The sequence below is a fragment of the Trichechus manatus genome, unplaced genomic scaffold, assembly GCF_000243295.1.
Source record: "Trichechus manatus latirostris isolate Lorelei unplaced genomic scaffold, TriManLat1.0 scaffold00123, whole genome shotgun sequence".
NCBI lineage: Eukaryota > Metazoa > Chordata > Mammalia > Sirenia > Trichechidae > Trichechus > Trichechus manatus.
In genome coordinates this window covers 649,918-670,735 of record NW_004444059.1, presented here as the reverse complement: position 1 = coordinate 670,735, position 20,818 = coordinate 649,918, and the positions used below count along the sequence as shown (strand labels likewise).

Genomic DNA, 20,818 nt, shown 5'->3' with positions numbered 1-20,818 from the left:
TACTTTCCAATAATTTTTTTTCTTTTTAATATCAATTGATGTTTTAAAAAATACAGAGGTGTTTGACACAGAATAGCACCATTGTGTAGGGCACACACAGTCCCTGCGCCCGGCACATGAAGGGGGTCTTCTTGCCTGGGCTGGGGGGGCAGTCACTCAGGGGGCATTTGACTCACACCAGTTAGTTTCCTGCCTCTGCCTTGACCCAAAGGTCTTACAGGAAGACAATAAATAAATAGAACACCGAGATTTTATTTTGCAGTCTGCCCAGTTCAGGTCTCTTAGAAAGAGAAAGAATAAAAGTCCAAAATGTGAGAGGGTGGGATGAATGGACATCAGGTCAGGTCAGCCATTCAGTGCAGAGTCCTAGAGTGACTGGAATTGGAAAGTACGTGGGTCCTTTGGGTTTGGAATGGATTGTGTTGTTTCTTGGTTGGGGTTTTTACAAGAAGCAGACAGGCCCTATGTCCACACCAAATTCCTGATCAGGACCTCCTATGTCCATGGGTGCAATGTCAATGATGGGGAGGCGAGAGGTCTTCTGTGACCGGTACTCAATGACAGTCTTGCCCCACTTACCGGTGTGTTTCTAGGGGAGAAAGAGAGGAAGCACTATTCAGTAGATGCCATGAAATCCAGTGCCCACTACCCAGAACCCCAAGACTGAGCAACCCGACAAGCTTCCTTAGGGCTCACAGTGAGAACCGCGTTCAGGGGACTCCCTATACCTCTTCTGGGCTTCTAAAGCCTTCTCCACTTCAACTCCTACCCTTAACAGCGGTGACTTTCCCCACCCTTCCCCTCTCCCTCCTTCCCCACTTGATCTCTTTATCTCACACATGACATGAAGACTTCTACAAGAGTCACCGGACGTACCAGGTAGGGTCTTATTTCTCCTGAGCCAAGTGAGTGGAGAAATAGAACAATTATGCACCTCTCCCTCACTTGCCACTCTGCTTGCCTTCTGTATGTAACCCCCTCAAACACGTGCCTCTGATTAGCCTTTCATTTTAGGACAATTACATTTGCTGTGGACCAGCCCTTACCCTGCTCCAGCCTGAGCCCCATGCCCCACTACCTCTCCAGCCAAACCCACTCACCGTGCAGCCATCCTTCAGGGCACTGTATGTGAACCTGCTGTTGCCCTCAGCCCGAATCTCGACATCGTTGGAGCCCTGGATGAGTAAGGCCTTCTTGAGGTTGCCGGCAGCTTCATCCATGTAGGCAATGCTGTTCTTGCAGTGGTAGGTGATGTTCTGGGAGCCCTCAGTGGACAGCAGGCGTAGGAAGGTCATCTGGACGCTGGCAGTGTTGGGAGCCAGGTTGTCATCTCCATAGCTGAACTGTTAGGGCAGAGAGTGGTGGTGTGAGGTCTGGGAGCCTGGCATTCAGTGGACTAAGGGGCTCTAGGGGCCTGCCAATTGTCTAGGGTTCAGAGGAGCTGAAGGAGGGTGCTGGGGGAGCAGGTAACTGGAAGGACAGTTTTGCTTCCAGGGAGTGGAAGCCCCAGAGGGCCTCTCTTTCTCCACTTCTACATGTGAAAAAAAAAAAAAAAAAATACGTGTACTGTTCCTCTCTTTCCTTTCTCGCTCTCTCTTTTTTTAATATTAGGATATATCTATATGTAACAAAACATTTGACATTTCAACATTCTTCACATGTACAGTTCAGTGACATTAATTGTGTTCATCATGGTGTTCAACCATCACCATTATCTGTTGCCAAATTTTTCCATCTGTTTCCTTCCTCATAAACCCAAAAGAAAACTGGTGAAAATGTGAGGCAGTGCTAAATGCTTCCAAGGAGAAAGAAGATAAAGATTTTGAGGAGCCTCCTCCGGCCTAGAGCAACCAGTACTCACGTGGAAGCCGCCATTGATGGTTTCTCCAAACCAGATATGTTTCCTCTCCTTGCCCTTGCTGCTCCACCAGTTCTTCTTGGGAACGCTGGCTGGGTTGGGGTAGACGCAGGTCTCGCCAGTCTCCATGTTGCAGAAGACCTTCATGGCGTCCAAGGTGCAGCCCTGGTTGGGGTCAATCCAGTAGTCTCCTGCAGGAGACAGAGGCAGCACCCCTCGGGGCTCAGTGAGGCACAGATACACATACTCTCTGAGAGATGGGCCTGACTTGGGGAGAAGGGAAGTCCTACAGGGACAGCAGAGGAGAGGAGCAGGGCGTTAAGTAAGGTCCACATGTGGCCCAAAGGGAGGGAGGTGGAAGGATGCAAGGGTACAGAGACATGGAAGGGCTGAGTCCAGTACTAAAGAGACGCACAAGCAAAAGGGCAGGCGCACTGCCTGCCTAGTGGATGAACTCTGCCCTGGAGTCATTTCTTCTGCCATGTGCCTGTGGCAGGACAGGTCCCGGGGCTGCAGCATCTCTGCTATAAAATGGGGAAACAGCCACCTGCCAGAACCTTCCAGCCTGGTTCTGCCCTAAGCTAAGGGAGCCATGCCTAGGGGGCTGAATTCCTACTCTCTGGGCAAGGGGTCCAGGCTCACCGCTCTTCCACTCGGGGTGGCAGAGTTTCAGGTCGCGGCAGGTGCGAGCAGGGTTCTTGCGGGAGCCCTCAGGGCTGCGGATGCTCTCAATCTGGTTGTTGAGGGACTTGAGTGTGGCGTCCACCTCAACGTCATGTTGTCTCAGGTTGCCATCTGCCTCATCAGCCTGCATGTACTGTAGGGGGTCAGGGCCTTTCTCTCTCTGGCCTAGGCCAGCAAAGGCAGACATGTCAATGCCGGGACCAGGGGGACCTGGAGGGCCAGGGGGTCCAGGATTTCCAGGAGGACCCTGTGGCAGGAAAAAGAGAGGTCATTCAGGAACAGTGGGGAAGGGGTCCCTCCTGTGTCCATCCTACCTGTTAGAATGCTCTAGAGTGTCAAATTCTTCCCAGTCCCACACGTGGGAGAGTGAGGTGCAGTAAGACCAAGAACACCATAGCACCTTCCCATTTCTTCCATTAGCCCCTGTCTTCTGTTTCCCAACACCAGTCATGGGCCCTTCAAACCTCTGGGGAGACCTCAGGATAAAGGATGCCATCACCATTAGCAGCAGGCCAATGCCCGTAAGAAGCTGCAAGCATCCAAGAGCTCCAGCCTCCCCAGTGCTGAATACACTTGGAACAGGACACTTACAGCAGGGCCAGTTTCTCCTGAACGTCCACGGGGGCCAGGAGGTCCAATGGGGCCAGGGATTCCATTAGAGCCATCTTTGCCGGAGGGACCAACAGGGCCGGGAGGACCCTGCAGACCAGGAGAGAAAAGAGGTGGTGAGAAAGTGTGGTCACCAAGGGGAAGGTTGGGGAGTGGATGGGGCTGGTTAGGTGACTACCCTGGTAACACTAGTCAGTCTCCTTTGATCTTGATAGTTCTGTCATAGAACCCCAAACTGGTCTGTATCTGCCCAATAACCAGGAAGATAGCTTTATGGTTCTCCTACCTTTTTAAGCTCCTCTTTGTAAAATTCAACTATCAGGGGGTTTGTCTGGCCGCAGAGAGCTGCCCTCAATGTTCATCTTATGGGCAACTGTGACCCCAGCTGCTTCTCTGGCCATAGTCAGGCCGAGCCAGTCCTACCCCAGTTGCTGAGTGAGGATCCCTGGGCCCAAGGACCCCTGAGGACTCGAGAAGCAGCAATATGTCCCTCCCCACCTGAACATCCAGCTCCGCCCCTCTAGGGAAGGGTTCTCTCCATCTCCCAATGCCATCTCACTTACTCTAGGGCCAGAAGGACCAGCAGGCCCGGAAGCACCTTGGTCTCCAGAAGGACCCTGCGCAGAAGGAAGAAGCAAAGGTCAGAGGTCAGCACACACAGGGCTCCATCCTCCAGCATTAGAGCCCTCTTGAATCTATATCTCTCTATCATATATTTTCTGCTCTTGGAGGAGCAGGTATATGTCTCACCCTTATTCCCTCTCCACTTCCCCATCCCTCCAACCCTGAGGAAGTCCTAGAAGCTTCTCAGGATGATCCCCAGTTGTCTTAGCAGCATGGGAAACTCAAGTGAACTCTGAGCAGGTGGGACGCCTCGGGGGAGGTACACCCAGATAGCAACACTTACAGGAGGGCCAGGCAGACCCTGCAAACCAGTGAAGCCACGGTGTCCCTTCAGTCCCCTCTCGCCAGGCTCTCCAGATTCTCCTTTGTCACCTCGGGGGCCTTGAGGGCCCTGGGAACCAGACAGACAGACAGAGGTTAGGTCAGGTCAGGGCCAGGGCAGGAGCCAAGGAGTCCCAGGAACCACAGGGCCCCTGCTGGCCTCCAGACCTTCCCCAGTCAGGGACTCAAACCAGCACAGGGCGCTTGGACACTCACTGCTATTCCTCGGGCTCCAGCCGGTCCAGCAGGTCCCATGGGGCCTTGTGCACCCTTAAAGAAGGAGTGAGAGAAGCTTTAGAGGGCAGCCAGGCAGGGATGGCCCTCCTCTGCACCTGCCCTGGGCTGGCCACTGTGGCTGCTGCTCCCAGGGCCCTGGGGCAGGGGCAGTGGATCTCAGCCACTCTTCTCCACCACTAGCTTCCACTGAAGTAAGGCTACTCACAGCTTCTCCTCGCTCTCCCTGCTTGCCAGTTGGGCCAGCTGGGCCAGGAGAGCCCGGGGGTCCGGGGGATCCAGGACCACCGACGGGACCAGCCTCACCACGATCACCCTGTCAGAAAAGAGGTCTTAGGCTCAGAAAAGAATGTTTCAGAAGAGGCAAGGAGGGAAAGTCCTTCCAGGCTGAGATAAGACTCTGACCCCAGCCTGCCACGCCGGGTGACCTCCCCATCCCACTGCACGTTGAGACACCTAGATATTTACCTTGACTCCAGCTGTACCATCTCTTCCAGGAGGGCCATCAGCACCAGGGCTTCCCTGGCAAAGAGAAACAGGAGAGCATTAGAGCTGCTCTTGGCCCTGTATCCCACTCTGCTCTCCTGTTCTCCCCTCAGAAGCCCCAGGCTCATTCTCTTCTGTCCATCTGAAGTTTGGGAGCCAAAGCTTTCCTATGAGCTTCCTCCTGTCACCCCTCTGAGTGCTCTGTGCCTGCTCCCTCCCATCACGACCTTCACATTGCACGCTGGGCTATAGGCCTCTCCCTCTCCAGGGCACGGGATTCAGCCCGGCTGCCCTCCCTAGTCAGGGCACCCCAGTGGGCCCCATTGCTCACCTCTCGTCCAGGCTCACCAGCAGGACCAGTCAAGCCAGGAGGACCCACGGGGCCAGGGGGACCTCGGTCTCCAGATGAGCCAGGAGCTCCCTGCTTCCCAGGCTCACCCTGGAGAGACAGAGACACGGACGATGAGTGCCACTCTGAGCGCCCCTGCCCAGGACTCCACTGGCCCCTTTGGGGAAAGGGTAGACACAAGGACAGTCCGAGAGTGCTGAGTGGGTGGAAGCCAGGCCACCACACCAAGAGCACTGAGTGAAGAGCCTTCAGCCTGGGCCAAGCTGTGCCCTACTCAGCCTGAGGAAGGGCACCCCTCACTCACCGATGGGCCAGGCAAGCCTGGGAATCCTCTCTCACCACGCTGCCCAGGCAGACCGACGATGCCCCTCTGCCCAGCCAGACCCTGCGGACCTGGAGGACCATCAGGACCCTGAAGAGAGGAGAAGTGGGAGGTGAGAACTGAACCAGAGCAGCCCACCCATCCCACCCCGCCCCCCCTGGCTAGGACTCCTGCAGGAGCCAGCACTCTGCCCGCCCTGCCCTCCAGTACAATTCTCTCTGTGCCCCCCACCCCAGCATCTCCACAGCCTGCCCCCTCCCACTCCATTGCTCTCACGGCTCAGGAGCCTCTCACAGCTCTAGCCACAGAGGCCTTGGCCCTGAGCAGGCTCGGGCCTGGGAGGTACTTACAGAGGGACCATCATCTCCAGGCTCTCCCTTTTCACCAGGGGCTCCGGCAGGACCTTGGAGGCCAGGGTCACCAGCTCGGCCAGGGGGACCACTGTCTCCTCGAGCACCTTTGGGACCATCTTTTCCAGAAGGACCAGGGGGGCCGGGGGGGCCGGGGTTACCCTAATGGAGCAAATGCAGGAAGTGAGAGCTCATCTCACCCATCCCATCGAGGCTGGCTGGCTCAAGTCATCCACCGGCACTGGATGCCAAAGCCACTGTGGCCCCAGTGAGAGTGGGTCCCCCCTGGGGGCTTCCCTGCCTCCTCCACACTGAGGGCAATGTGTCCCGCCTCACTGGTCTTCTCTCCCACTGTGAGCACTCTGGCCACCAGCCTCGCTTCTCCATCCCTGCACTGTTTTTCCCTATCTACTCAGAATCCCTCCCACCTCCTCCCCTCAATCCCACCATTCCTCAAGGATCAGCTCCAGCCTTGCTCCCTCTGACCCCTAAGCCCTCCGCTCACCCACAGCACCTGCTCCCTCTGTACTTGGTGGTGGTGGTGAGCTGAGAAGCTTTTCATCATCTCCACTCCCTCCACTGCAGGCTCCCTGAGAGCAAGGGCCTCGACTGTGGACTTTCTTATAAAGGGTGAGGCCGAGTGCAAAGAACATGCTCAGGAAGCATGTGTCCATGAAGAAGGCAATTGTGCAAGCCCTGTCCTCCCTCTGAGCAGACATCTGAGGGTCAAGCCCAGGCCAGCAGGGAGGCTGCCCATGTCCAAGCATAGGGTCACACCCTGCTCCAGCTGTCTACAAGGGGAACAGCTCCCCGTGTCAATGAGTTACCCCTCTGAGAGTGGGAGGGGGACCGCCTGAAGCTCTCTGGACCCCTGTTGGGGTGGCTGGGCCAGATTGTGTGACCCCTGTGCCTCAGTGCCAGGAGTAGCGTAGGAGCAAGTCGGGATCGTCACTTACATTGGAGCCTGGAGGTCCGACGCGGCCAGCAGCTCCGGGGAATCCGGTGGCTCCCTATGAGAGGAGAGTAGAGCCCCTGAATGCCTCAGGCCCTCAGGTGGTCCAAGAATCAAGTGTGGGCGTCTCAGAGGCCAGCGTGGGAAGGGGGCAGAGGCTGCAAAGCAGCAAGCAGGGCTGACAGGGAGAAACGGCCCACTAGGTCCAGCCATTGGAATCGGACAAGTGCTGCTTCTCGGCCTCGCGTTCCCATACAGGGGCATTCAGCGGCTTTGAGGAGCTGAACCAGGGAAAGAGCTTAGGGCTGGGGGCTCCTGGGAACACTGTGCTTCCCAGCTGAGAGGCCCCCTGGCTGTGGGCTGGGCTTAGGCTCGGGGTGGAAAGTAGGACTGAGAAGGAAGGAGGTGGGGTGAGTCACAGAACACCACCACAGGAGCCTCTCAGACATTCCTCGAGAGACACAGGCAGGGGTGGGGGCAAGAGCAACCCCTGCCCCACTGTACCCTCCTCTCCACCTGGGTGAGGGTGGGAATGGGGCCTCACTTACCGGAGGGCCTTGAGCACCTCGGGCTCCTTTAGGACCAGTCACTCCAGTAGGACCCTGGGAGGGGAAAGGGAGACAGTGAGTCCCAGTGGCCTTGGGAGAGGGCCGTGAGCTGCTAGGCCCAGGGCTTGTCTGAGCCCCAAGAGCAGACTCCTGAGGGTGAGGTCTTCAAAGACAGCTTTCTTGGCACTCAAATCCCACCCCAGCCAACAGGAGACTCTTGTTCTAGATCCTGGGGGAAGAAACCTGTCAGTCATCCACAAAGCCAGTCCCAGCTCTCACTGCCATCTTACTCATTCCCCAGGAGACTGCTTTGTCCTGGGCAGCAGAGACACAATGCCAGCTGTACTCTATGTCAGCCTCCAGCTCTCCCCAACTCCCATGCCCAAGACAATGAAAGCTCCTTCCACTTACCATGGGCCAAAATTTTACCACCTAAACTTTTGTCTCTGAACACAAATTCCCGCTCCCTGCAGCCTCTCCCTCCTGTAGCAGCGCCGGCTTGGTGGAGGGCCCTAAACTCGCAGGTGGGTGCTCCCAGGGCCTCCTAGCCGATTTTGGCTCGCCCGGGTCTACAGAGGCCTTTCCTCCTGCACCCAGTGATGCCTTGTGAGAACAGTTCTTAGGGAGCTCAATTACCCACCTGAGGCCCAGGAGCTCCTGAGGGGCCCTGAGGACCCGGGGCGCCAGCATCACCTTTCTGGCCGGCCTCTCCTTGTTCACCCTTGGCACCAGGCTGGCCATCAGCACCCTGGGAGGGAGGAAGGAGGAAGCAGATGAGTGAGGAGCCAGAGAGAGAGAGAGAGTGTGTGTGTGTATGTGTGTGTGTGTGTGTGTGTATGTTTGTGTGTGTGCTGGTCCACCATGGGCCTGAAAGTTGGACTAAGGTAGAATTGTTGTTTAGTGTGGAGGTGTGAGAGGAGAGGAGAGGAGAGTCCATTCCCCCCTGCTTTAGATTTTATCCCTCCCTTCCTCACAGGCTGGAAGTTGCCCTCAGGTGCTGAATGTGGAGAGAGTAAGGGTGGACAGGGATACTCACAGGAGGACCAGCGAATCCAGCAGGCCCAGGGGGTCCAGTCTCTCCACGTTCGCCCTGTGAGAGAAAAGCGCCCAGGAACAGGTCAGGCTCCCTCTGCCTGAGTCTGCTCTCTCCTGAGAGCCCAGAGAAGATGGGCCTGACACCATCTGGCCTGACCCAGTCCCATGTACAGCAACCTCCAAAGAGAGGGCACCTGAAAGTGGCCTTCAAGGTTCATTCTTGAACCAAGGGACCCAGAAGCCTCTCTTGGTCAGAGCATCTGGTGACCTGAGGCCCTCCACTCTGATGACATCATGGAAGGTGACATGCCTTCTCCTTCCTTCCCCACATCTCCCTCCCACCCAAGACCCCAAGGGCAGGAAGCGAGCCAGTGTCAGGCAGCCTGCAAGGCCAGGCTGAGAAAAGAGCTGGCTCCCTGGGTGACTCAGGGTCATGACCTGGGACCAAAACTCACCGGAGCACCTCGAGCACCAGCAGTTCCTGCAGGACCAGGAGGTCCAACTTCTCCCTAAAGGGGAAACAAGGGCCAAGGGTGAGGGGTGGGAGCAGAGTGGGGTCCTTCAAGAGCAAAGTGCACCCAGGAAGCCCTGACAATGGGAAGGGGGTTCATGGTCCCCAGCCCACCCTGATTTCTCTTTGCTGCTTCGGTCCACACCTGCACCCTCTTCAGGGCCTTTGCTGAACACAATTTTACCCCCAGGCCAACTGCTCCATCCACAGCCTACAGGGCTTACAGCTAACAACTTCCGCTTTTAAGCCCTCCATGGGCAGAAGGGGCACAGCTGATGAGTGGGGAGAAGAAATAGCCATCTTTGCCAAGAGACGAGAAGGAGGCTTGATGAGGGGCGAGGCAGAGAGGGGAGAGAGACTGACCACTCACCTTCTCACCGTTGGCACCAGCCGGGCCAGGGGGGCCAATGGGACCAGTCAGACCCTAGGCAGAGAGAAGACAGAGGTGAGGGAGACAGGGAGAGTCGGGCCAGGGGCTGGGGGGCAGCAGGGACTCTGGGGCCCCACCAATGAATGGGCCTTGGCACACCCTCCCCTGGCCTCCAGAACCTCCCACTCTCCCTCTGGCCCCCAGTTTTGAGACGCCCAGGGACCCCACTCACACTGCCTAGCTCCCTCCCTTGAGTGCAGTGCTGGAGATTCCCCTGTGTTGCCCCCACCCCAATCCCCAAGGTCCCTGTAACCAGTAATCACTTACTCTTCCACCGTCCTTCCCGGGGGCTCCCTCGGGGCCTTTCTCACCAACATCACCCTGGAGGACAGAGAAAACGTGCCACCTTAGGGGGGCCCTCCAGACCCCCTTTGCCAGCTCATCCCACCCAGACCCCGCCCCAGGGGGATTATCTGTGGTCTCAGGGTGGGCAACAAAGAGTATCATGAGTGAAAGGTAGGGAAGGGTGGGGAGCAGTTGTCAATAAAAGGAAACAGAGAGCTTTCTGTGTGGGGGGATGTCCCCAAGTTCCTCAGGAAGGGATAACTGGGAGGCTCACCCCCAAGTACTGTGGGGAGAGGGGTGTGAAGGGCAGGAGTGTGGCAAGGTTGAGGCTTTGGTACTTACCCTGTCTCCCTTGGGCCCAGCGATACCAGCTGCTCCCCTCTCACCGGGCATTCCCTGCAGACCTGGAGGGCCTTGAGCCCCAGGGGGGCCAGCTGGGCCAGAAGCACCCTAGAATGGAAGTCAAGAGGGAGTCTGTGCTGGGCAGCACCTCCCCAGGGACCCCAGTGAACAGAGAGTGGGAAACCGGGGCCAAACTCCTTCCTCCCTCTCTGCCTGATGACCTTTCTATCTCCATCTCTCCCTCCTCCCTCCTTCTAGTCTTCATTCCCCAGCCCCACCTCCTCCCCAGGGCTACCCAGAAGACCCCCGAAAGAAGGACCAGGATGTGCTTACTTTGGGACCGTCAGTGCCAGGAGTGCCAGGGAGGCCACGAGCACCCTGAAGGCCCTGGGCCCCAGGAGAGCCACGTTCACCTGGGAAACCTCGTTCACCCTGTGCAAACACGGAAAGGGCAGTCAGGCAAGCGCGGAGGGGAGGAGGCCTAGGGGGAGTGGGACCAGGGAGAAGCAGGGAGGGTGCGGAGGAGTGGACCCTGGGCCCAAGGAGGGCCATGTGCTAGAAGGTGCTGACAGTGGTGCTGGGAGACACCAGACAGGACACTCACCCTGGGGCCCACAAGGCCAGGAGCACCAGCTTCACCAGGAATACCCTGGGAAACAAAGAAAGAGGCGAGAGAGAGAGAGAGAGAGAGAGAGAGAGAGAGAGAGAGAGAAGGCTTTTATGTCTCTGGACGCTTGCTGAGGCTCCCTCCCACCAGGTCTGAGCTCAGGCCTTGCCCTCAGAGGAGAGCTGTTCCAGGCATTCCCAGGCCTCACAGGGCTCCTCGTGCCCTCCCCCTGCCCTTGTCTCCTGGGCAGAAGAGCTCTTCCCATGTAAACAGGGACAGGCTCAAAGAGCCCCACACTCACCTGGTCACCTGGTTTTCCACCTTCACCTGGGGGACCGGGAGGGCCAGGAAGTCCCTAGAAGCCAAAGTGACCTATGTTAGCAAAGGAGTGATGCGCTGCCCCACCTCTGCAAGGAGGTCCCACAGAGGGCAGGCCAAAGGGAGGCAGCAGCAATGAGAGCCAGGGATGCCGGGAAACCTCTCTCCCCACTCTCTGTGCCCATGGAGCCTGCTGCTGCCCCAGGGAGCCCTGGGTCTGGCATGAGGCTAAAGAGGAAGTCAGTCCAGCCACCTACCTGGAACCCAGATGGCCCAGGAGCACCCTGCTCTCCTCGTTCTCCAGCAGGTCCCTGCAAAGGAAAAAGAAAAGGGTAAGTGGAGCCAGTGCTCTGGAGAATCCAGGAGCCACAGCTAGAAGGGCATGGACAGCCCATCTGCCTTCTCCCGGCGCTGTCCAACAAAAGGGGTGCATGCGTGCATGTCCCACTCTTATCCTCATCCGTGGCCTGCACCCCGCACAACCAGGCTGGGGTCCACACTGCCTCCTGGGACACCTGCCTCAGCTCACGGTGGGTCTGGTGTCCTGGATCTGCCCAGATCCACATCTGTCAGCTCCATTACTCAGAGGCCTGAGGTCCCCCGACCTCCACCCCACCGCCTGCTTCCACTCCACCCAGCCCTCCACATCCACGGGGCCACCTAGAGGGGCTGGGCAGGCACTTACGGTGGGTCCAGGAGGACCTGCAGCACCTGTCTCACCATCTTTACCAGGAAGACCCTAGAGGGAGGGAAAAGAGTGACAAAGGACTTACATCTCTTTAGTTCTTCAGTTCCCCCCAGGACTGGGCAGGTGGACGTTTTGAACTCCATTCCCATCCTCTCTCTTTCTTTCTTTCCTGGCCCTTCCCTCTCCGTTTTTCTCAACTGGAAGCCTCCCTCTTCTGCTGGGCTCTGGCTAACAGCAACCAGAAGTTTCCCTGGTCAGCTCTCAAAGGGCCCAGCCCAGCACGGGGCTTAGCCTCAGGCATCAGCAAGAGGGATCAGGGCAGGGCCCTGGCCATAGGGAGGCGGCCCCTGTCTTCCCTTGCAGGTGTCCAGATGATGCCAAGCCCTTTGCACTGGGAGGGATACTTACTCTCAGACCAGGAGCACCAGGCAGTCCCTTCTCACCAGCTTTGCCAGGCTCGCCCTGGAGGAAAGAGAGTGCAGGACCATGAGGTGGGGATGCCAGGCTGTGGGGGAAGGCAGAGCAGACTGGGGAGATTGGGGCTTGGGGTCACATTCTGATGGACTGCAAAGGATAAAACAAACTATCAGCTCAGAGGTGTCAACTGGCAGCCAGACCACTAGGTCCTGTCCCATGGAACAGTGTCATGGCTGAGATGTCCTGAGACTCTAAGGAGCTCTGCGTTTCCCCTGGATCACAGACATTCCTGCAGGACATGCAGGCCAGAGCTGCTCATGGCACCTGGGCTCCTGTGCATCGCTGGTTAACTCTATTCAGGAGCCAGCCCTTTCCTCAAGTGAGCAGGAGATAGGTAGCACGATGTGGAAGGAAATGGGAGGGAAAGTTGTTACTTACACTGGCACCTTTGGGGCCAGGGAAACCCATGACACCAGGCTGCCCACGAGTCCCCTGAGGACCTGGAGGACCAGGGCGACCATCTTCACCAGGAGCTCCCTGAAAGAGAGGACACCATTCTCAGAACACAGTCACTCTGGTCATATTCATCCATCCACTATTTACTGAGTGCCCACTACGTGGCAAGCACAGTACTAGGCACCAGCCATACACACACAGCATCTGGGATTGACCGAGGCTGCGACCAGCAGTCCATACCACACACGTGGGCCCCATCTGTGAAAGGCATTGCTTAGCTTAGACATTCTGTGTACTTTATCTTTCCCCAAGGAAACACCTGAATGCATAAATGAGGTGGTATTTTCAGAGCTCACAGCTACTGCGCAGGCCACACCTAGTCCCAGTACCTACCATCTAGGCCCGTCTTCAATTCTCCAAGTTCACAGTAATCCAGGTTTCCCCCACCCAAATTCCCGTCTCCCCACCTGCTTCCCCAGGGATATTTCCCCAACAACCCTATGATGATAGACTTACAGAAGGACCAACTTTGCCTTGAGGACCAGCATCACCAGGGCGACCAGTGAGACCCTTTGTTTGGGAGAGAAAAGAGGATGGGTGTTATGGGCAGGCTCCCAGACCTCCTGACCCTGACAGCACAGGGCTGGAGGGAGCAGGCAGGGAAGGGGCTGCTCAGGGTCCAAAGCCAAGGGCAAAAGCAAATCCTCTACTCACCCGGGCTCCAGGAAGGCCAGGTTCTCCAGGACGGCCAGGGTCACCATTGGCTCCCTTGGGACCAGCAAGGCCGCTGGGCCCTCGCTCTCCAGGGGCGCCCTATACAAGAGGAGGTGGAGTCAGCAGGAGGCCACTTGACCAGGGATGAAGGGATGGATGGACCCCAGCCCCTCTTTCCCCACTCACCTTAGGACCTGCCAGACCATCTTGACCTGGGAAACCACGGTTGCCAGGAGCACCCTAGGAAGAAGGAGGGAGTGAGCTATGATGGACCCTAACCCAACTGTGGCTGGAGACAGCCCTGTTAGGCCTGCCAACCCACCAACCCCAGTTTCTGTGAAGCAGCAGCTACACCCTACAAGATTCTGGGGATTAACTCCTTGGATCTGTCCCCATCTTTCTGGAAGGAGCTCAAACTGTTTCATGCCATCCTGGAGAAGGAGGGCACAAATAAGGGAAGGAATCCCTGTCCCTGTGGTGAATAAAGAAAGGAGGGGTATGATATCCAGAAGGGTCATGGGACTTGGGCAAGATAGCTACAAGGACTCAACTTTCATCTTGAGGTCACACCCCAGTGAAACTGGGGGCTCCTAGTCCACTTACTCTTTCTCCAGGGGGACCAACGGGCCCAACGCCACCAGGCTCTCCACGACCACCTCTTTTGCCTTCTTCACCAGCAGGGCCAGGGGCTCCTTGGGGGCCAGCAGGGCCCTGAGGACCAACACAAAAGAGAAACGGAGTGTGTCTTCACCTGGCCCTGGGGCAAGCACTGGCCTAGTGTGTGGAGGAAGTGGCCCTGGCAATTGCTTCAGGGCTGGGGGGCTTGGGGAAGAGGGACCACAAAGAGTCAGCCCTGAGGTGAAGGGCTCCGTGGGAACAGACAGCTGTGCACACTGGCTATGCCAAAGTGGGGAGCTGAAGCTGCACAGGGCTCTCACAGTCCTTTTGAGCCCCTTCTCCAGACATTCTCCAAGAGGCCTCAGATTGTGGGATGGGCTTCAGAGAGGGTGGGCTGTGGGGCTGAGGGAGTGGCTGTGTGCCCCATGGACTAGCTGCTGGGACAGACAAGGGCTCGTGGTCAGATACTCACAGGCTCTCCCTTGGGGCCTTGTTCACCTTTGAAGCCAGCAATACCAGGTTCACCCTAAACAAAAGAGAGAGGCAGGCTCTCACACCAGGCTCTCCCCATAGACGCTGCCCATCTCTGAACACCCTCCTACAGGTGCCCACAGAAGGACACTGGTGTGAGGCCGGCTCACGATCGCGTGGAAGGAGGGCTGGCAGGGTTTGTCTCCAAGAATGTCAGTGGGACTTGGACTTCATCTTGGGCTCTTACCGTCTGACCTTTCGGGCCCAGAGGACCAGTAGCACCTTGAGGGCCAGGAGGACCACGGGGCCCAGGGAAGCCAGGAGCGCCAGCAATCCCAGGAGCACCCTGTCAGCAGGAGCAGAAGAGAGGAGGGTCAGGAGAGAGGCGAAGAAAGAGTGACCCCTCCCAGCCCCCCTCAGAGGGAAAAAGTCCAAAGGCAATACTCACAGCTGATCCTTTGGCTCCAGGAATTCCGTCAGTTCCAGGGTTACCCTGAAAAATGGGACAGGGTCAGTATAAAATAAGCAGCAAAGAAGGAACCTCACCCACTCCAGCCCTCAAGGGGCCCCAGGACCAGGGGCTGGGGACAGAGGTGTCCATTTCAGGGATGCTTCTGCTGGATGTTTCCAGGGGAGAACTGGCAATGGAAGGAGACATGTCTTTAGAGATAGTGGGGGCAGGCAGTGGGCCAAAATGGAGGTTAAGGCTCCACTTCCCTCATAGTGGAGTACGGAGTCAAGAGTGTCAAGGCTAGAGGCCCATAGACCCCAGGCCCTTCCAGCCAAAGAGAAGCTGTACTTACAGAGGCACCGGCAGGCCCAGGGGAGCCGGGAGTACCAGGTTCACCTCGGGCACCTTGAGCGCCTTCAGGACCACGAGCCCCGGTGGGGCCAGCTTCACCCTGGAGGGACAGAGGGAGGAGTGAACTGAAGGGAAGGGACAGAGGACACAGGCCTCCAGTGGGTCAGCAACACTTGAGGGCTAGCTGCATGCACCGCACTGAAAGGCTGTGTTACGCACATGCACCCAGCCCTGCACACGAGCACATGTGTTCACATTCATGTTCACGCACAGCTCACACTGCCATTGTTGTCCCCAGCTGGCTGAACAGTTAACTGACGACTTGCTACCCTTGTCTTCGCTGCTCCTCATCTCCCCTCTGCACTGATGATCACAAATGATGGCAGTTAGGTGCTATGGCAATGGGCAACTTGCTGGTTCTGTCAGCAAAGCCTCAGCCAGCAGGTCTGGCCAGGCACAGAATGGTGGGATGATAGATGGCTCCGAGGGGCAGAGCCCTCTGTCTCCCTACCCCTCCTATTGCACTATCTTATTAAGGAAACTGAGCCCCAGAGGAGAATTCCCAGTCACCTAGCGGTCTACTTCCTCAAACACCTCAGCCCAGGTCACCACCCTACTTGAGTCTGGCTGACGTGTGAACAGCGCCAAGCTGGCAAAAGCAGGCTGGGATGGGCTTGACTTTTCCCCCCGCTCTAACTGCACTCCACTTCCCCTCAGCTTCTGGCAGCCCCTCCAACACCTCTCACTCCTAAAAGGGCCTCTGCTTTTACTTCCATTTTTTCCTGAAAGTTACAACTGGCTGAGATCCGGGCTCCCTGGGGAGGCCTGCTGACCTGGAGAGAGGGCAGAGCCTCCTCAGGTTTCTCCTCAGAACATTCCTGCTTCACATTTGTAATTATTATTTTCTAAAGGTCAGGCCCTCTCACCTTCTGCTGTTCCTCCTCACAATGGGTCTCCTTTACCCGGCTCCCAGGGCCTCAGACACTGTCTGGTTGCCATGGAAACGCCCAGGAGGGGAAAAGCAACCTGATGCCAGTGACCACATGGAGGCTCCTTATTCATCTCCTGGCAGCAGCGATGGGGAGAATTTCCAGGGACGTTCACATTGGAATCCTTCCTGGGCCACAGGGAACTTTCCCTGAACTGGCTGCCCCCCACCCCCACTGGCCTCTATTAATCCTCGGAAGAACTCAATTCATACGGCTTGGGATAGCCAAGCACCCCAAATGAAGCCGAAACACGAAGGGGAGAGAGGGAAGAAGGGACTGTCTCCTGTCCTGTAAGGGTCTCCCCCTTGCCCACTCTTCAAAGCCCAGAGTCTTCTGAACGTTTGGGTCCTCCCCCTCGACTTGATTGACTTCTTTCCTTCTGCCCCTGGTCTTCTCTTGTCTCCCCATCTTTGTCTTCTGTCTTTCTTCCCACTCAAGTTGTAACTGTACCTCCAGCTTTTTATCGTTCCATCTTACTCTCCCTTCCAGCCGGTGACTGAGAAACACCTGGCTTTTTCCCTTCCCTTCATGGGAGCAGCAGTGGGCAGGGTGGGAGATACTCCTCAGAAAGGAAGAAGGGATTATGAAGGGAGCAGTTAGCAAGGGTTCTGGGGAAAGAGGAGTTTGGGGATGCTCATGGGATTCAGGACTCCAGCAGCAGGACACGTACCTTGGCACCGGGAGCACCGGGGAAGCCAGGACCACCAGCAGGACCCACAGGACCCTGAAGAGAAGCAGGGGGTAGGAGGTGAACGCCGTTGCACGGCGGCGTCACTCAGCCTCCAAAGTGAGCCATCCCACCCCTCTCACTCTCTCCCACCTGTGTACTGATTTCGCTGTACACCCACTGTGGCTACAAGTCCCTGATGAACACTGTCCCCACTGCCAGTGTCCCCAGGAAGCTCCAGAGAGATGCCTTATTTTGCCTGGCTTCAGAAGGCAAAGCAAGTTTCTCTCTACGAACATGAGGAGAAGCCGACGTTTGTTTTCATCTCCCTCTCCAACTACCCTGTCCTCCAATAACCTGCTGAAGATGAAAGGCGCTTACCGGAGGTCCTGCGGGGCCTGGCTGACCATCGTTGCCACGGGCACCCTGTGAACAAGGAGAAGGAAGCGGCCAGTGAGAGGCTCCCACATTCCCAGCCATTCCTGCCCACAGCTCCTCCACACAGACAACATGGGAGACACCGTGCTGGGGTGTCCCAGGGCTGAGCATGAAGATGGCGAGGCTGTGACGCTAGATGCCCCCCGGGAGAAAGAGTGGTCCCAGAGTCCCTCCGTGGTGTTGCTAGTGGGAGTTGAGGGGCAGCGATGGTGGGCTTGTCAACTCATATGAGTTACCAGTTACCCTTGAGTCAATTTCAACTCATGGTGACCCCATGTGTGTCAGACTAGAACTGTGCTCCTTAGGGTTTTTGGTGGCTGATTTTTCACAAGTAGATTGCAAGGCCTTTCTTCTGAGGCTCCTCTGGGTGTACTCGAACCTCCAAGCTTTCGGTTAGCAGCCCAGCATGTGACCATTTGCACCACCCAGGGACTCCTATATGAAGCTTATAGGAAGCTTAAGTAATTTCCCTGCTAACCCATCATTTTTTAAACTTTAGTTTAGACCTCAGATATTCCTAACCTCAAGGCTGAGTTATCGTTTAAAGACTCAGTGAATGGGAAGAAGGAAAATGAAATAGCGAAGTACAACCTTGACTCGGTGCGTCCTGCCTGCTCACAGTGGGAAGCCCTGTTAGGGCTCATTTAAGGCCTCAACTCCAGGGTGTACCCCCATGTTTTGGCCTTCTCCAACACCCTCCCTAGACAACCTGCTCCTGAGGAAAACACAGGCATCCCTAGCAGATGTTTGCTGCTGGCCCAGGAAGAAGGCACCATGATGGGAATAGGCACCAGCCCCTGGGCCCAAAGGTCTTCCAAGGCCACATCTGAGTTTGTGTCCCTGAGAGACATTTCCTTTATCCAGAAAGGCAATGCTGCCAGTTCCTTATCTACAGGACTTGTGCACTGAGGTTTTTCCTCCAGGGTTGTGATGAGCACCTCCCAGTTTCTCTCTCAAGGCCCCACGGGGCCCAGGGAACTCTTTACCCAAACTCTAGGAACTGTCAGGTGAGGTGGAGATGGACCTGGGGCCTCGTGCTTAGCCACCGACCCAAGCAGGCCAGGAGGTGACCTTTCCCTGCTGGGCCTTCCTGTCTGTCTCTGCCTCTCCTCTGAAGCCACCAGAGAAGGATGCTTTAGGGGGAGCTCACATCTTAAGCTCAAATCTTCCTCCTGGCTACAGGCCATTATCCTCCCTGAGACTCTCCAGGTTGGTGTTACATAGGAAAGCAAAAGACTTAACAGAAAAAATGTCAGAGGGCTATAAAGCCCCAGTGCTGGCTGCAGCCCCTCCTGGGCCCGCCTGGCAGCTTAGGGAGGCAGCGTTCCTGGGAAGTTCTGGGGTCAGCCTGAGGAGAGGCCAGGGCTGGGTATGAGTGAAGGGAGCTGCCGCGTGGCTCAGAGGAGCCAGAGCTGGGCTGGCATCTGCTGGCTTTCCCTGCAGCAAGGCTGCATACACGGTTGGGTCGAGCAAGTCTGGCTCAAAGGAGGGCATGTGACTGCAGCAGGCTGAGGCTGGCCCAGCCCAATCACCAGCCCAGCCTGACGCCAGGCCTGCACTTGGAACTATACGAGCTGCCCTGTATCTGGGGCCTGCCTGCCTTGGACACTCAGCAGTCACCTTCTGGGAGTCCAGGCATTAGCTAAGAGGAGTCTGATTGGAAGTCAGAGGAAGGAGGGGCAAAGAAGGGCAATATTGTCAACCTTCTAAGCCAAATCCTATCCACACCATGCCAGCCTGAGTACTACTGTGGGGTCAGGAACCAGCAAGGAGAATTGAGAAGCAGGGCTGTTGTGCCCGGGAAGGAGGGAGAACGAGGACAGGGGATGGAGGTCATCCCTACCCCTCCATGGGGTAAGACCATGGTGGCTCAGAGCCTTGCTAGAAAGCCCTGCCGTTAGCCACAAGTCAGGGTCCTGCGAAGCTGTAGAAACAGCAGTGTTTCTTGGCAGGCCCATGCTCTCTAATCGCCTCACACAAAGTGACCTGGGGCAAGGCACTTGAGCAGCTCTGGCTGACAAATGAGGGTCATGGCTGCTTGTTACTTTACTGATCTGCTTTTGAGGGAAGTTTCTCCCAAACAGATACATTACCTGGAAAGCAGCACAAGCGAGTGAAGCCCATTGATTTTGGCCAGCCCTCCTCTTTGAGGAGGGGCTGCAGAGCTGTGGTGGCCGGGAGTTCGAAATCAACAGAAAGCATAGTCTTTCTTAAACGTGGCTTTCATCACATCACTCACTGACCAAGCACCTATAAGAACTCTCTAGTGCCTAAGGGATCTGAGCTAAACACGTTCGCCTGGCACCCTGCACCCTCCACTGGCTGCCTATCCCCTCACCCTTCATCTCCCACATTAACTAGAGTCCACCCTCCAGTCTGAGGCTGCAAAGCATCGTTTGTCTTCAGCTATTTAACCTTCCATGCCACAAGAAACCTCGGTTTCTTCTTCTAGGTATAAAATTGGGAGAATAATGGAAAAACCCTCACAGGATTTAGGGAAAGATTAAATGAAAACAAAGTATATAAGGTACTAAAGAGCCCTGGTGGCAAAGCGGTTGAGCACTTGGCTGCTAGCCAAAGGTGGGCAGTTCGAACCCACCAGTCACTCCATGGGAGAAAGACGTGGCCGTCTGCTTCTGTAAGGATTACAGCCTTGGAAACTCTGGGGCAGTTCTACTCTGCCCTGTAGGGTCACTATGAGTCAGAATTGACCTGACAGTAACAAGTTTAGTTTTGGTTTTATATAAGGTATTAAACACGGGAAGGCCCATTGAATGGGGCCCAGGGGTATCATATTACACTTTTCATCACCAGTCACCGGCAGCAGCAGCAAGTGTGGGGGACCCATAAGCTGATGCTAAAAAAACAGTTATGGTCAAGTCGATTCCAACTCATGGCAACCCCATGTGTGTCGGAATAGAACTGCGCCCCAAAGGGTTTTTAATGGCTGGTTTTTTGGAAGTAGATCCTCCAGCTTTTCTTCTAAGGTGCTTCTAGGTGGACTTCAACAGCCAACCTTCCAGTTAGCAACCAAGTGCGCTCATCATTTGCACCACCCAGTGACTCCAAGCTGATGCAGTTAGTCTTTTCTCGGGCATCATCTGAGCAACCAGAAAGAACAAAAAGTAGCACTGCCATAGCCAACTTAAGTCTGTCCACATCTCACCCTGGATTGGCTGGGAACTGGGTGGGAGGAGCTGAAGGGATTGCCTGAATAACCCAGACTGGTTAAGAGAGAGTGCTGCTCTCACCAACCAACCCTCTCATCACCCTCTCCTCTCCTTCAACTGTACAGACCCAACCTGGGAATCTGTGACTGGCACACTCAGAGTGAATTCTTATGGGGATGATGACACTCTACACCACAGGGTTGTTTTGAGGGTTAACAAAATAACCGTTTATGAAAGTGGTTTGTAAATGTTAAAGTGCTGGGCAAATGGCAGCTTTTGGCTTCGTCAATGACTCACCGCAGCACCGGCAGGGCCAGTTCGTCCTCTCTCACCAGGCAGACCACGGGGACCCTGGAACACACACAGCACAGCACAAGCATGAGTTGGCTTAACGACACTCTGTGCAATACTTTTTGCCTGGATACCGGGGGTGGTGGTGTGATACTCCTAACTGTGCTACCTTTCTGACTAGGCCAGACTCCTCACATCACACACCAAAGGTTTTTCTACCCACAAATGCCCC

General features: G+C 56.2%; 1 protein-coding gene across 1 annotated transcript in view; it reads right to left on the bottom strand.

The window, feature by feature from the left end:
- COL2A1 (collagen type II alpha 1 chain) overlaps positions 1–20,818 on the bottom strand; it is a 32,310-nt gene continuing 11,492 nt past the window's right edge. Inside the window, exons 15-53 of the mRNA XM_023738876.1 lie at positions 20,593–20,646; positions 17,069–17,113; positions 16,691–16,744; positions 15,033–15,131; positions 14,678–14,722; positions 14,477–14,575; positions 14,231–14,284; positions 13,744–13,851; positions 13,327–13,380; positions 13,141–13,239; positions 12,943–12,996; positions 12,409–12,507; positions 11,962–12,015; positions 11,551–11,604; positions 11,123–11,176; positions 10,849–10,902; positions 10,545–10,589; positions 10,274–10,372; positions 9,941–10,048; positions 9,581–9,634; positions 9,254–9,307; positions 8,828–8,881; positions 8,374–8,427; positions 7,978–8,085; positions 7,338–7,391; positions 6,794–6,847; positions 5,838–5,999; positions 5,470–5,577; positions 5,148–5,255; positions 4,799–4,852; positions 4,539–4,646; positions 4,313–4,366; positions 4,059–4,166; positions 3,715–3,768; positions 3,134–3,241; positions 2,501–2,789; positions 1,862–2,049; positions 1,101–1,343; positions 1–589 (exon numbers count right to left, since the gene is read on the bottom strand). Coding sequence (XP_023594644.1) covers positions 443–589; positions 1,101–1,343; positions 1,862–2,049; positions 2,501–2,789; positions 3,134–3,241; positions 3,715–3,768; positions 4,059–4,166; positions 4,313–4,366; positions 4,539–4,646; positions 4,799–4,852; positions 5,148–5,255; positions 5,470–5,577; positions 5,838–5,999; positions 6,794–6,847; positions 7,338–7,391; positions 7,978–8,085; positions 8,374–8,427; positions 8,828–8,881; positions 9,254–9,307; positions 9,581–9,634; positions 9,941–10,048; positions 10,274–10,372; positions 10,545–10,589; positions 10,849–10,902; positions 11,123–11,176; positions 11,551–11,604; positions 11,962–12,015; positions 12,409–12,507; positions 12,943–12,996; positions 13,141–13,239; positions 13,327–13,380; positions 13,744–13,851; positions 14,231–14,284; positions 14,477–14,575; positions 14,678–14,722; positions 15,033–15,131; positions 16,691–16,744; positions 17,069–17,113; positions 20,593–20,646 — 3,495 coding nt within the window. The 3' untranslated portion in view covers positions 1–442. The remainder of the gene's footprint in view (positions 590–1,100; positions 1,344–1,861; positions 2,050–2,500; positions 2,790–3,133; positions 3,242–3,714; positions 3,769–4,058; positions 4,167–4,312; positions 4,367–4,538; positions 4,647–4,798; positions 4,853–5,147; positions 5,256–5,469; positions 5,578–5,837; positions 6,000–6,793; positions 6,848–7,337; positions 7,392–7,977; positions 8,086–8,373; positions 8,428–8,827; positions 8,882–9,253; positions 9,308–9,580; positions 9,635–9,940; positions 10,049–10,273; positions 10,373–10,544; positions 10,590–10,848; positions 10,903–11,122; positions 11,177–11,550; positions 11,605–11,961; positions 12,016–12,408; positions 12,508–12,942; positions 12,997–13,140; positions 13,240–13,326; positions 13,381–13,743; positions 13,852–14,230; positions 14,285–14,476; positions 14,576–14,677; positions 14,723–15,032; positions 15,132–16,690; positions 16,745–17,068; positions 17,114–20,592; positions 20,647–20,818) is intronic.